This window comes from Vombatus ursinus, unplaced genomic scaffold (genome assembly GCF_900497805.2).
Source record: "Vombatus ursinus unplaced genomic scaffold, bare-nosed wombat genome assembly UNPS02014778.1, whole genome shotgun sequence".
Lineage (NCBI taxonomy): Eukaryota > Metazoa > Chordata > Mammalia > Diprotodontia > Vombatidae > Vombatus > Vombatus ursinus.
The window spans coordinates 52,576,319-52,592,056 of record NW_020954556.1 but is presented as its reverse complement, the minus strand read 5'-3'; the positions used below and the strand labels follow the sequence as shown (position 1 = coordinate 52,592,056).

Here is a 15,738-nt window from a genome sequence, read left to right as displayed (position 1 = left end):
TATTAAGATCATTTAAAATTTCTTGGAGGATGTAATAGAAATAATCTGTTCATTGACCTTCTAATAATAAACATCAGGTTTATAAACATAAAAAACAAGGCCAATATCATTTGCCAATGTGATAGAGGAAATACAGTGAAGAGTTCTGAATAATAAGGAATCCTCAGTGGAGGGTGAAGTTCTTCAGATCTTTCATTTGCAAATGACATTGTGTTGATTGCATTGAGTCCCAAGACACCACAGAGACACTTCTGAAAAAGATCTATTATCACTCAAAAGATTTTGGCCTGTCCATCCACGTGGGGAAAGAACAAATAGATGAAGAAAGTCTATGGCCCATTTCAACATGTTTCTGAATGGATTCACTGTAGAGCTGGTCCAACAGTATGTATATCTGGAACAGACAATACAGATGAGCAGTGTGCTAGGGGCAAGTAATTGAAAAGGAAAAGGAGAGCAAGCTAAATGACTTCCAGAAAATTGCAAAGCATTTTTTAAAACTCTTTTTTCTGTAACAGCTAAGGCTCATCTTTTTCAATACAAACATTTCACTAGTATTGGTGTATATAAGCAAGACCTGGAACACCACTGCCCCAGAGAACTAAAGATGACGGTAATGAAAGGCACATGGTAGGTGTGAATAGGCTATAACAGAAGAGACAAAGACCTCTGAGGAACTGGAGTAAAGGATGTCATCAAAGAGCTACATAACAAAGGATGGGTTAGTCACATAATGAGAGCTAAGGATGAATGGGGGATGGACAGAGGGTTCCACTGGTAGCCTCAGTCAGTCAGTCAATAAACATTTATTAAGTGTTATTTATTAAAGTATGTTCCAGCCACTGTGCTAAGTACTAGAGTCACAGATATTAAAAAGTCTTTGCTCTCAAGGAGTTTACAATCTTAGGACAGGAAACAACATTGAAAAAAAAGATGCAAAGTCAGGGAAGGAAAGGTACCTGGTGGAGGAAGGAGGTTGATAAAGGTAGGATACATGATGGAGCATTCCCAAGTAGTATAGCCAGGTGGGAAATGAAGAGCTAGCTGGCCTGGAGGCCCTCTTTAAATGGAGGTTTAGAGAGAAGCATTTTGATCCACCCTCCATTCAGAGTCCCAGGGCAGAAGGGACTGGTAAGGTGTGAGTACCAATGTTGATTTGATCTTGAAGGATGATAAGGTTCCTGCATAAGTCCAGAGTATAGCAGCCAGGTAAGAAAATCTTCATGATGTCAGAAAAGAATAAGGAAGGATTCCAGGATGTTGAGTGAACCATCTGTGGCAAACTGTTGGATTGAATAGGGTTGAATAGGATAGGCACACATGGATGGATTCTGACTGACATCATTGGAATGAACTCTGAATCAATGAAATTTGAATATTTCAAAGTATGGCATATTTTGAGTAGTACAGCAGGCTTGAGTACTACAACCACAGATAATTTTGGTAATACAACCTGTTTGTATATTGGAATCTGCTCCACATGGTATATAGTCCTAGACTAGAAATGAGGGAAATCTAAATTCAAATCTTGCTTCTGATACCTAAACTGTTGTGGCTACAGGCATCTCTTAACCCTCCTAAGCCTCAGTATCCTTATCTGTAAAATGGGTATGATAATACTTCTGTCACCAACTTTATAGGGTTGTTGGGAGTCTAAAATGTGATAATGTATGTGAAGTGCTTTCTGAACTTTAAAGCCTAATATGAATGTTATTATTATTCAATTCTAAAGCTATATTGAAAAATCCAAATAAGAGGAAACCTAAGTCATCAGTAGACTTACATTGTTGTATATAAAAATACCAGAAGGCAATAAGCTTAGCAAACTAAGCAATTTATGGATAAGGTTAAGGAAATTTTTTCTCCTCCAACATATTTTTGGTCTAAAATATTCAGATAATTGTCTCAATTCCATATTTGCTTTGCCTCTACATTTCAAATGTTAACAAGTTCTGACTGTTCATAAGCTAAGAAATTATTCATATATGCATAACTGCTTCAACTCCTATATTTAGTAAAAAAAAACCCTCAGATGGAAAAATGAAATAATTTTTTTTATTTTAGGAGTTCAAATGTATCTTAGAAGGTATAACCAGCCAAGTTATTATCAGCCAAGAGAGAGGCAAAGCTGCACTTCAGAGAAGCAAAAAGGACAAAAAAAACCCTCTATATGTCTCTAAAGGGCCAACTTGGGTTGGTTTTATAATCAACTATGGCTTTTAGTGGTGTAAAAAAAAATTCTATGTAATACTATCAAAATATCATATCTTACTTAGAAGTGATTTGAAATTTCCGTATGTTATAAAAATGATCATTTACATAATATTAAAATATTTAAGAATAACACTAAAATGTTTTGCTTTCAGAAAAGAAATGAGCACTTTTAGCACTTTGGTTAGGGTAAGAGAATCGATAAATGAGCAATGTTTACAGTGAGTTCTAAAATGACAGAAAAAAAAGATTTTGGGGGGCAGCTAGGTGGCGTAGTGAATAGAGCACCAGCCCTGAAGTCAGGAGGACCTGAGGTCAAATCCCATCTCACACCAAACACTTGACACTTACTAGCTGTGTGACCCTGGGCAAGTCACTTAACCCCAATTGCCTAAAAAAAAAATTTAAAAAAAGATTTTGCCTATTTGTCATTGAGTATTGTACTCCTGTAGAATTTCACTAAAACCCTGGTTTATACTTTATCACAATCATGGATCAAGAATATGATTAAATTCTCAAATAATCCAATTTATTTGCACTGGGGGCTGCAGATATTTCAGAACAAGGTTAGAAGTCCCCCCCCAACACGTTGTTAAGAATTAACGTAGTCTATAATCTGTATCGAGATGCTTGCCTTTTCAATGAGGGTGGGTAGGGAGGGAGGAAGGGAGAAAATTTGTAACCCAAAGTTTTAAAAACTCATGTTAAAAATAAAAAAATAAACATTAAAAAAGAAGAATTAATGTAGAAAGAGGATTCTGGGAAGATGGAGTAGGTCAGAAAATTCCAAGCTGTCAAGATTTTCCCCCACAAAAACAATGAAATAGAGCCTCAGGGAGAGGCAGTAAAAATGAATAAGAGTAGGGGCAGAACAGGAGTACTCCTGGGACAATCAGAGATGATCTCAAGAAAAGTGCCAGGATGAGGTTTGGTCTTTGTGAAGAGTAAACGCCTCCAGACTAGGTCCTAGGTCAGTTTAAATAATAGGCAAACCCTGAGATTAGCTGGGTTGGAAGGCTGCCTCTGCCCCAACCACAGGAACTTTAACCCCCTAGACAATGAGGGGTGTTGGGGATCTGAGCCGAGAAGATTAAGGGAACCTCTGCTGACAAGGAATGCCAGATGCAGCTGTGCTGCTGAGACACAGCAGGGGTGAGAAGGAACCAGCATATGCCCAGTGAGTACAGAAGCAGCGGGGCAGGGATGCCAATGGCTGTAGGTACTTACAGGAGGCTGGAGGGTTTGGCTCCAGTTCCAGGCCAGAGGGGAGAATTGAAGGAGGATCTGAGGACAGAGGCATCATCCCTCCTACCCCAGGACTTGAGGCGATTATAAAAACTAAGATACTACAAAAAATGTACAGGCAAAAGAGAAAGAATACAGCCATAGAGAGTTACTATGGGAACAGAGAAGACCAGAGTTCATCTTCAGAGGAGGATACTGAAGCAAAGAAACCCTCTTCTACCCTAAAGAGTTATATCAAATGGTCACCTACTCAAAAAGAATTAATAGAAGAACTTAAAAAAGACTTTAAACATCAAATGAGAGAGAGAGGAAAAACTAAAAAAAAAAGAGCAATCCAAGAAAAACAAGATTATTAAAAGAAAGTCAACCAATTAGAAAAGGAGATCCAGCATCTTAAGGAAGAAAACAACTCCTTGAAAATCATAATTGGGCAAGAGGAAGCCAGAGAAGTCATAAGAGATCAAGAAATAATAAAATATAAAGAATGAAAAACTAGAAGAAAATATGAAACATCTCATAAGAAAAACAACTGATCTGGAAAACAGATCAAGAAGAGAAAACATAAGAATAATCAGACTACCTGAAAGCTATGATTAAAAAAAAAGAATCTTGATACAAGAAATAATTAAAGAAAATTGTCCTGAAGCAATAGAACAAGAGGAGAATGTAGAAAGAGAAAAAATCCACTGATCACCACCTGAAAGAGATCCTGTGAGGAAAACCCATGGGAATATTATAGTCAAATTCCAAAACCTGAAGCTCAAGAAGAAACGATTCTGAGCAACAAGAAAAAACAATTTAAATATGGCGGTGCCACAATTAGAATCACACAAGACCTAGCAGTGGCTACACTAAAAGACCACAGGTCTTGGAACACTATCAAAGAGCAAAAGAACTAGGGTTCTGGCCGAAAATATCATACTGGGCAAAACTAAGCATAATCCTGAATGAAAAAAAAATGGACATTTAATGAACTGTAAGACTTTCAGAACTTTGTTAAAAAAACAACAACCTGAATTTAATAGATTTGACATACAAGAGCCAAGAGAAACATAAGGTACACAGTAATGACTAATTACAAGGGATTCAATAAGGACAGACTGTTCACTTTTTATGCATGTAAAATGTAAAACATATGTCTAAGATTGATATTATTAATTGGGTAGTTCATAAAAAAGATTAGGGTAGACCTGAGCATGATATGACTTTAAAAATCAAAACTGTTTAGGAACACCTAAAAAGAGTAATTATTTTATACAAATGAGGTACAAGAGGAAGAACTGACACAGAGGAATTAGATGGGGGAGGAAGACTGTTAGTTCTGGACACCTACTTTCATCAGGAAGGGTTCAAAAGGGAAAAATACATATATATGTATATATATATTTATCTATGTATATATCTAGAAGAGTATAAAAGTCTTCTAAATTCAAAAAGAAAGAAAATGTTAGGGAGATAAGGAGAAAGGAGAGGATAAGGGAGGGATCTCTAGAGGGGAGGGTGAGGGAATAGGTAAAAGGGGGATATAGAAGGAGGTTTATGTATGGGAATAGGAAGATAAGAGAGGGATCCTTGGAGGAGGAGTAGGTTAAGTAATAGGAGGGCAAGGTAGTGGTAGAAGTAAAGTAGAGGAGTTAGGAGGGATAGGAAATAAGACATATGCAGAAACATAAAAACAAAGATCAGAAATAGAATTTGCTAGGGAAAGTATATGTCATTATATGTATGTATGTGTATATATGTATATGTGTATCTATATATTTATATTTATGTATAGATATAAACATATATATTTATAAATTTATATTTATGTATAGATATAAATATGTAGATACACATATACATATATACACATACAGATTTCTATACATAAATAAATCTGCACTGAATTGTAGCCTTCTAGGTGGGAGGGGACAAGAAGGGGGAAAAAAGAACAAAGTAAAAAGTGTACAGTAAAGAACAGGAAAACTAACAAGGAAGCAAAGAAAAGATGGAGAGCTCTCAATATAACGCATAGTATTTATTATATAGGCTTTCTTGAAATGTAAATTTATTGCTATATATTTTGAATCCTCTCTTACATTCTGCTATGCACATGATGTGCTTTCTTCTTTTCTTATTTGGTATACAAGTTTCAATATTTAAGTTTATCATGTTTCTTTTCTCTTCTTATTGTGTATTTAAGTTTCAGTAATTAAATTTTTTTAAAAATTAATATAAAACAAATGAGGTTACCCAAATACCAAAGTAATTCATCCTAGAAAATTGTTCATAAGCATTCCACTAAGAAGATTGGAGCCTTTCCTGCATCTTAGCAAAAGCATTTGGTCTTTCACTTGAAAAGGAATTAATTTAAAATACAGTTAATGTAAAACAGGCTATAATTTTACAAATTATAACCTGTCTGTCTTTGATACTTCAACAATCTCATTGGCACAGATCACAATCCAGCCACAGCTTCTTATCCTATGAGACTTTTGTCCATATCCTCCCTTGAAACCATCCCAAGGAATGGACCCATATCTATCACAATGAAACATGATGACAGATGTATTTGGTGAATGCTAAGCCAAACTGAAAACTGAGAGTTGCTTAGTTATTTCTATTGAATCAACCCAAGAGATTTACTCTAAAAAAAATTTTAAAACTGATGTAAATTATTCTAGCTGAGAACAAAGTAATTTGAGAGGGAAGGCACTACTAGCTGGGGGGCTAGTTAATAGGACCATAGATTTAAAGCTAAAAGGAACGTCAAAGGTCACTGAGTCCAACCGTTATTTCACAGATGAGAAAAGTGAGACCTACGGAGTTTAAGTGATTTGTCCGTAGTCATAGAGAGAGTAAGTGCTTGAAGCAAGGTTTGAATCCAGGATTCCCTAGCTTTAGGTCTAGCATTCTATCCACTACAACAAGCCATCCCTTAAGGTCACTTTCCTTCCTTTACTCAGATTCTGTATTCGCCATGCAATTATCTATTAATACTTTTATTTTCCAAGTAGACTTTCCTAAGATGAGAATGTCGATGATAACTTCCAGTTAATGGAAGTGCTCCCACTGCTTTGACAATTATATGTCCTATTGTAAATAAACAAATCATCATTCTGGTTTATAAAAGCCATTTTGTGTAAGTTTCAGTGATGTGACCCATTTACCAAGGACCTAAGCATCTCTGATTGAGATGAAAAAAATCAGGTTCCTGAGGATCAGATTGGGAACTTGCAATGACTGCCATGAGATGAAGGTATCTCATAAGTATCTATCTATCTTAACTGCCGGCACGGCAAACTCTGAGTCCATGCTTTAACCACAAATATATATGTATGTGTATGAGCACACACACACACACACACACACACACACACATACACACACTCTCCCTCTCTCTCTCTCTCTCTTTCTCTCTCTCTCTCTCTCTCTCTCACACACACACACACACACACACACTCACACACGTGTGTGTGTGTGTGTGTGTGTCTTAAAAAATGGACTCGAAAGAGTTTGCTGCGCTGGCAGCTGAAGCAGATAAATATGTTGTTTATGTATATGCGTAACATACATTATATATGTGTGTATGAGATACAGTTTTTGAAATAAAAAGTCAAATGACAGATTCCCAGTTTTAATTACTGCCTTTACATAGAAAGCGGTTTACAACTACCTCCTAAATTTAATCTACAAAATGTTATGACTTTAAGCCAAAAAACTAAGAACAATACAATCAAAATTTAAGATAAAAATTTCAATATGGGAGCTCTAAGGAACGTGTTCTCAACATTGAATGAAAACAAACAAGATTTATTAAGTAGAAAACAACAAAAAAAGTAAAGAAATATAATGAACTAAATCTTTTAGAGGATGCAAATTAGTAGAGTATGTGGAGTAGAAGAAGGAAAAAACAAAAGGGAGGAAAAAAATTCATTGCTTCCCAGATTACCTAGCCTATCCTCCAGAAGTTAGAATTCGGTGCTAGGCAGGCACTAGGGATACAAGGGCAGAAATGAAATAGTGACTCCTCTCAAGGAGCTTCTATTCTCTCACATATATACAACATACAAGAAGATGTAAGAGATACACAAAGCAATCATTTTGGAGCAAAAGTACTAGGAGCCAGGGGTACCAGTAAAAGACTCCAGTACCAGGAAGTGTTTAAGCAGAGCTTTGAAGGAAACCAGGGATTCTAAGATATTAAGGTGAGGAGAGGGTGCATCTCAGGCATGGGGACCTAGAGTACTAAGGGTCTGGAGGTTGAACTTTTGTGTAGGAGGAAAAGCAAGGAGACAAGGTTGACTGGATCAAGGTTGGCCAGATTAATAGAGTGATTGAAGGAGAGTAATAAGGTTGAAAATGTAAGCTGATCCTCATAGATCACAAATTTAGAGTTGACAGGAACCTTAGAGGTCAATAAGTTCAATCCCATGATTTTATAGAGGAGGAAACTAAAGTTCAGAGATGACTTGTCCAAGGTCATATAATTAGTAAGAATCTGAATGTGATTCAAACCAATGTCTTCCTTATTTTAGGTCCTGTGCTTTAAAAGTCAATCAACAAACACTCATTAAGATAGCTACATGGTACAGTGGATAGAGCACTGGGCTCAGAGTCAGGATGCCCTGAATTTAAATCCAGCCTTAGATACTTACCAGTTGTGTGACCCTGGGCAAGCCACTTAACCCCTTTTCGTCTCAGTTTCCTCAACTGTAAAATGGAGGTAATAATAGCACCTATCTCCCAAGGTTGTTGTGAGGATCTAATTAGATTAAATTTAATATTTGTAAAGTGCTTGACACCAAGTAGCTGTATTTGTTGTTGTTGTTCAGTCATTTCTGACTCTTCATGATCTTGTGGGCCATAGTACACCAATACTGTCCATGGGGTTTTCTTGGCAAAGAAACTAGAGTGGTTTGCCATTTCCTTTTCTACTGGATTAAGGCAAACAGAGGTTAGGTGACTTGCCCAGGGTCACACAGCTACTAAGTGTTTGGGGCCAAATTTGAACTCAGGTCTTCCCGACTCCAGGCCCAGAACTCTATTCACTGAGCCACCTAGCTGCTTCAGGTGCTATATAGATGTTAGCTATTATTATTATTATTATTATTATTATTATTACTTCCCAGGGTTATTGTGAGATCAAATGAAATAACATTTATAAAGCTCCTGCCATATAGTCAATGCTTAATAAATACTTGCTTGTTTCCTTCCTTCCTTCTTTCCTTCCTCCCTCTCATATCCAATCTGCCCTCAAGTCACATGATCAAAGATTTACAGTTAGAATATTGATCACCAAATCAAACCCCCTTGTTTTAGAGTGAGGAAACTGAAACAAAGAGTGACAAATTGCAGAATTAGGCTTTGAGCCCAAGTCCTCTACTTCATACACAGTATTGTCAATCCTTCAATCTTCTGTACCTCTTCAAATCCACAACTTCCTTCATAACATCAGCTGAGGCATCAATTACTACTTGAAGCTTTTCCTGTCCTCTCAGTCATTAGGCTCTTTCCCATTTCAAATGACCTTGGTTTATTTTGTATTTGCTTATTGTTTGCATGCCTATATCTCCCCCACCCCCTAAAAGAAATGTCATTTCCTTACTGGCAGAGCTGTTTTATTATTTCTATTTTTATCTCTAGCACTTCAAATGCTGCCTTGAACATAGTAGGCTCTTACAAAATGATTGTTCCCTTTCATATACATCCCTTTCCTTTCCATTATACTAATAGCACCCTAGTCCTGACTTGGAATTCTAACCTTCCTCTAAGGTTCATTCTGATGTTAACTCATCCTTGAAAACCTTTCCCTTATACCCCTAATTGTTAATGTTCTCTCTCCTCCTTCAAATTATCCAGTATTTACTTATCCCCTTAGTAAACTGTAAATACCTTAAGGGCAGGGACTATTTCTCTGTGTACTCTAGCATCTAGCAAAGTGCCCACTACACAATATATTGAAGATAATGAGATAAGGCTAGGAAGGAAGGTTGAAGGCCAGAGTAAATTTTATTTACCTTGTTTATTTGAGAGGCTGAATGGCATAGCAGAAGAAATACAAGTCAAATCTGGATTCACAGATTGGTTCTAATATTTACTTAACAATGTGACCTTGGACAAGTCCCTTAGCCTCACTGAGACCCAATTTCTTCATCTATTACTTACACTACTACTTACACTATATCACTGGAGTTATTTTGATGAAAGTGTTTTGTAAACCTTAAAGTACTTTACAAATGTGAATTTATTTAATCTAGTTGGTATTAGGGAACTGCAGAGGTTTTGAGCAAGGGAGGGGCAAAATCAAAGTAGTTTAAATAATATAAATCTATCAGTGTTGTAGAGATAAAGGCGAGAGATGGAGCCAATATGGAAGGTAATTACAATAGCTCAGTGGTGAAATAATAGGAGCCTGAATTAAGGGATCACAAAGAATAGCCCCTGAGATGACAAAAAAAACCCCTGACAAAAAAAAAACCCCAACAAAAATGTTAAGGGAAAATCTTTTCTAACCTATTTTTTTATTATTAATTTACTTATTCTTAGTTTTCAACATTCACTTCCACAAGATTTTGAGTTCCAAATTTTCTCCCCATCTCGTTCCTCCCCCCCAAAATGGTGTTCATTCTTCCCCTAATCTGCCCTCCCTTCTATCTCCTCCTCCCTTCTCTTATCCCCTTCCCCTTCTATTTTAAGGGAAAATCTTTTTTAAAAGAACTAGTGAATTTTTTTTTATGAAGTGAAGAATCCCTCCATAATCCAAGTTATCACAATCTTTCAGATACAGAGTTTTCTTAAGTGGAGACCAACTGTACAAATAAAAATTATCCAGGCACTGTGATAGTCTATCTGGGTAGATATGCTGGGCATAAAAAGACAAAAGGATAAACAGTCAATGCCCTCAAGAAGCATACATTTTACTAGAAGTGATAAAACATTTACATAGATTGAAAATATGAATTGGAAAAGGAAAACAGCATTAGAAACTAGGGGGATCAGGACAGGAACAGGAAGGCTCCATCAGAAATGGAATCTGAGGTAACCCTTGAAGGAAACAAGGACATCGTTGAGAGATGCCATTCCAGGGATGCATGAGCATCTGTATAAAGCTGCAAAGGTGGGAGATGGTCTGAGTCAGGAGAATAGCTCGTAGTTCAGACTAGCTGGAAGGCAGAATATGACACGGCCAAGCTGTGAGGATTTGAAATGCCAAATTGAGGAGTTTGTACTTTATACAAGATGCAGACAAGGAGATAGATCATAGAATTGGGTCAATTAATCAGGGTAAGTCAAGAAAAAGTTATTTTTGCCTGAAATGTCTGGATAGCTAAAAAAATAAGTTTTAATCTAAATGTTATAAAAACACATTCACCTTATTCTCTTCCTTTTCTTACTTTCTCTATATCTTAGTTTCTCTCTTTGACCTCCTTCTGTTCCCTTATGATCAACTGACAATACATCATTTGTCCCCCTGCCCTCAAGGGATTCCAACATAGATCTTCTGATCCTACTGAATGAAATCTATTTCACATTCTAGGTAACTCACTCTCTTCCTGCCAAGAATTTTTTTAGATTTGGTCATCATTCTTCATTATATACTGACATTAGCTAGACCTGTCAAGATCTGTACCAACAACTGTCTTCATTCTCCACTTTATTTTTCTAATATAGAGCAACCAAACACATCCTTGGAATTCTACTGATACTGTCAAATCATTTCCAGGCCAGTAATTTTCTTATGATATTTCTTCTTTATTTCTCACATTACCCATTTAAAGAATCAAGAGTTTCTATATGTTTGAATATACATGGTAATTTTACTGTAGGTTAAAATATCTACTGTAGTAGATATTGGACTCTAGCACCTGTGTTCTCTGGCTCTTAAAGATGAGCATTCTTTTGCCTTCTTCTACTTCCATACCATCTCCCCTCCATTTTCATCACCCTTTTATATGTTGTCTTTCTCATTAGACTGTAAGCTCCTTGAGGACAAGAACTGTGTTGTTTGCTTATATGCATTTGTATTCTCAACACTTAGCAGTGTTCCTGGCACACAGTAAATAAATATTTAGTCAATTTTTTATCTATCTAGATAATTCTTATATGTAAATCAAAAACATAAGATACCTAAAACACTCAATTTCATGACTTTTCTAATGAATTTCTTCTCACAGTATGTATCTTTTATTTCACCTCAAAATGGCATCCCTTTGACACCAGACAATCTTATTAGACTTATATAGCGCTTCCCCCCCCCAAAAAAGAAGAAATATTTATAAGTAAAATAAGGCAAATCAGCACTCCTCTATCAGAGAAAGACTACATGAGTCTACGAACTCTGTGATTAGCAGTAATGGGTGATGAGGGAAACCTTTAAGCTCTAACGACATGGCATATTTTTTGAGAACTTATTGTATCAGTTCCATCTGTAAAAATAAAGCTGTAAAGCTAGAATAGGACCCTATGGTGAAGTAAGAAAACATGCTGAACCTGAAGATGGACCTGGGTTTAAACTCAGATGTCACTTATTTCTGAGACCTAGGACAAGCTACTTTTCTCAAAGCCTATTTCTTCACTGTAAAAATCCCAGGTCCCTTCCATCTCTAAAGCCTATGGTCTTAAAGGTCACTTTTGAGTCCCTCTACTTCCAACTATGATTCTAAATACATACATACATTTTCTTTTATGGAAGGCACAACTGCACTTTACATTAATTCCTGGCACTAAGATACCAGTATTAAACATGTGAAACAAATACCCTGCTTTTCTTTGCTCAGGCACTGCCTAAACACAGGATTATGGTATCATCATAAAAAGGGCAAGGTAAGCTTTAGAGAAAATGGAAATGTTGATCTTTAATCACAGTTAATGTGGGTTTTGATAGGATTAAATGTTCTTCTTTGCAGTTGGTTTTTTACTTTGTGTAACTGTGACTGAAAGCCAATGTCAATCTTTGATGTCACAGTATGGACAGTTGCTTTGTTCTCTAAATACTTTGCAGGTGGAGGAGAGAAGGGATTAGGATGGTTTTTGGGGAACTGACCAGTGCAACAACAAGACTGCATCAATAAAACACTTTTTAAGGTGGGGGGATAGGATACACATTATTTACGGAGTATTGGTGAATTAGCCTCTTCTTTGATATAAAAATTCAATTTCAGCACACAAGCCCAAGGCTTAGTATATAGATTGTTCAATAGTGCACCACATTTCACCTTAACAACCCTGCAAACCTTTCAAACTGACTAAAATGGGCAAATAATTCAAAGTCTTCTTAGCTCAAGGCTAAGGTGTTAAATCAGGAAGCTAGGAGTTTAGAAATCCAATTAGCCTGTTGCTTCCTACCAAAAAAAAAAAAAGCTTAATTACAGAAAAAGGTGTTTTCTCTGTCTCCAATAACAATTTTCTCTGACGAAGGACCTGGGGAATTTTCCCAAATAACTGATGATTCCCCTCTCGAATTGAAAAGGAATGCTTAATAAAATCTTATTCACTGTACTTGCCTGCCCTATTCTGTCCTAGCTTGTCCTCTATTATATCTCTATTATTCCTAGGCAGGTCCAGAGCTACAGGGATAATGAAAGAAGTGCGAGGGAAGACCCTATTTTCCTTTTAGCTTATTAGGTTGGGGCCTCTCAGGCAACAACAGAGGCCTGAAGTCCGGTAAGCAGACAGAACAGAGAAACTGGACAGACGAACTGGACGGGACTGGACACTGGGGAGGGGGCAAAGAAGCGGTGCGTCCTACCCGGAAGGCTCCCTCCCAGGGCCGGCGGTGTACCTGCTCTGTTCCTCCAAGCTGTGGTTGTCCACAGCCGCGGCCCGCCAGTCTGGCAGGGTGCTGGCACACAGTACCACCATGGATACGATCACGAACACCACCGATACGGTGGCCAAGATTTGCGCGGCCAGCGAGGATGTGGGCTCCTCGAAGGTCCTGCGCATCCGTTCCAGCCAGCGCTTCTTGGCAGCCGCTGGCTCGGACCCCCTGGCAGTCCGCGCCTCCTCGCGGCCAGGCGCACCCAGCTCGTCAGCTGAGTAGAAGGTGTAAGTGTCCGACATGCGGTCGTCTAGGCGCCGCTGGCAGCAGTACTCGAGGTGTGCGCCCTCCAGACCCCAGTAGACCATCTCATTGTAGAAGGAGAGCTCACACATCCGTGGCGCGAAGCGCAGCTTGCCGTGGCCGCGCACATAGAGCAAGATGAAGCCGAAGGCCTCCGAGTGCCGGTCGAAGAAATATTCGTTGCGCTCACGGTCGTAGTCGTCGCACACCTCGAGCACATCCCGCTCCGAGCGGCAACCGTGGAGCCGGCTCACCCGACTCAGCGGGAAGTCCTTCAACAGTTCCCGGGACAGCGAGTAGCGGGCGCCGCCCACATTCAGCACCACCGAAGCCATGCCTCCTCGGCCCAAGGTCATGGCTGGCGGCCCCGGGCCTGGCCGGTCAGCTCAGGGCTCTGGTCCCCCACCAGTTGGCTTTCCTCTGCACACAACAAGCTGCGCGGCGTAACTGCCTGTCAGGGGGCGGACGTGCTGTTGGGGACCCCCAAAGAGACTGAGCCTTCCAACGTCTGCTGGGCAAGGATGTGCGTTCCTGGATGTCCCCAAAGGTCCCCAGGGGCTGCAAGGAGCTTCTGGCCGCCCCGTAACCACCCCCAGTGCCGCCCACGGCCGCCTGGTCGGGGCACGCACTAAGGAATTCCCCAGCGAAGTGCCGCCTGCAAGGCGGAGAGCAGGGATGGCGTGAGGTCGGAGCTCCTCTGACCTAGCGGGAGTCAGGGGCAGTGGACTGTGGGGTCCTGTCTTCGGCTGTTTCCCCTCCCCTCCCTCCCGGTATTCTCTGCCCCTCGGGAACCGTGTGGCCTCTTCAGAGTTCTCGCGCCCCCCCCGGGGGTGAGCCTGCCTCCAGCCTCGATGCCAGTGATGCCCCGCTCACTGGCAGGAGAATGTTGCCTTGGTGGTCAGAACTGCGCCCTCCAGGACCGATGAGCCGTCGGCGCCGTCCCCCACTGCTGCAGCACCAGAGAGGATGAAGGGGCTCGGGCAGAAGAGATGCCGGGGTCGGGGGGACGCTTTTCGACGCCCCCAGGGCTGCTCCCTCAGACTAAGGTTGCAGCCAACAGCCGTCCTGAGGCAGAGGCAGAGGTACAGAGTCGGCGAGGCGGCTCCACCGAGGGAGGACAGAGAAGTCGTGGGCGGGGCCTCCCTCCCGGCCCTCCCTCCTCTCCCCGCCCCAGGCCCCCTCGCTTTCCCCAGCTCGGCTTCCTCCTCTCCTTCGCCAGCCTCCCTTTCCCTCTCGGCCCCTCCCTCTCCTCTCGGCCCCACCTTACTCCGGCCCCTCCTCGCGAGCTGGGATTCCCCGGGCTCCCTGTTCCCCACGCTGTCAGCCCACCCCTCCGTGGCAGGTCCCCGAGCCAGTCCTAGGGGCTCCCACGGACTGGTAGACCCCCTCTGCTGCTGGGTATGAAGACACGGTCGGGGAAACCCTCGGCTGGTGGGGGAGGAAATTGAGGGGCGGGGAAGGGACAGTGGGGACTAGCATTGTTCGGCTGCTGCTGACGGGGAGAGAGAGAAGGGAGAATCCTTCAGCTGGTGGCAAAATTGGGGATGAGAGAAGTGGTAGACCCGGGAAATGAGGGCGCGAGAGGTGGATGAAATGAGGAGCTGAAGCTAGAGCTCCCGCGGATGAGACGGGACCCCCGACCCCCCTGAAGCACCGGGGGCTGTCGGGGGAAGCTGCCGGTCCCCATGCTCACGTCAGAGCTCCAGCAGCGGGCGCGAGAGCAGAACAACCTGTCTTCGCTGCAGCCGCCAAAGACACCCGGTGCCAGAGGTTCCCGGGGAAGAGCTGTAGATGCCCAGAGCCCGGCACGGGATCGGGGAGTGGGCCTCCCGAGGGAGGTGGCAGAAGGTGTTTTTGAAGCGCGTTTTCCAGAAAATTGTGTTCCTGAGCCAAGCCCTGGTTCTGGAACGTCCCTGATGAATTTCTCGGTGACTAAACCCCAGTCTTAGCTTTTCCTGCCGACTTTCTTCTGTTCCCTCCCCCGCTCAGAAGAGACCCACGTAATGTGTGCTGTAGAGAGAGAGCACACATCAAAGCATCCATCCGTCAGTGTCGACTGCCCGCGCTGCTTCCCTCAGTTTCCTCCCTTCTCCTAAAGAGAAGCCGCCCCTACCAGTTCTCCCGCCTCCACAAGCACACTCCTCCGCGGAACCTTAAAAAAATGGAGCGAACACTTTGGTATTGATCTGCAGTAAGACCTTCTCACTACCAACCCCTTTAGAATGAAATAAAAG

At 41.0% G+C, this 15,738-nt stretch overlaps 1 protein-coding gene across 2 annotated transcripts in view; it reads right to left on the bottom strand.

Annotated features, from left to right (window-relative positions):
• Positions 1–13,860, bottom strand: part of KCNG3 (potassium voltage-gated channel modifier subfamily G member 3) — a 44,597-nt gene extending 30,737 nt beyond the window's left edge. The window contains exon 1 of one of the 2 annotated variants that reach the window (XM_027865638.1): positions 13,190–13,860. In XM_027865638.1, coding sequence (XP_027721439.1) covers positions 13,190–13,860 — 671 coding nt within the window. The remainder of the gene's footprint in view (positions 1–13,189) is intronic. The other variant, XM_027865639.1, reaches the window with a different exon arrangement.
• Positions 13,861–15,738: the final 1,878 nt, after the last annotated feature.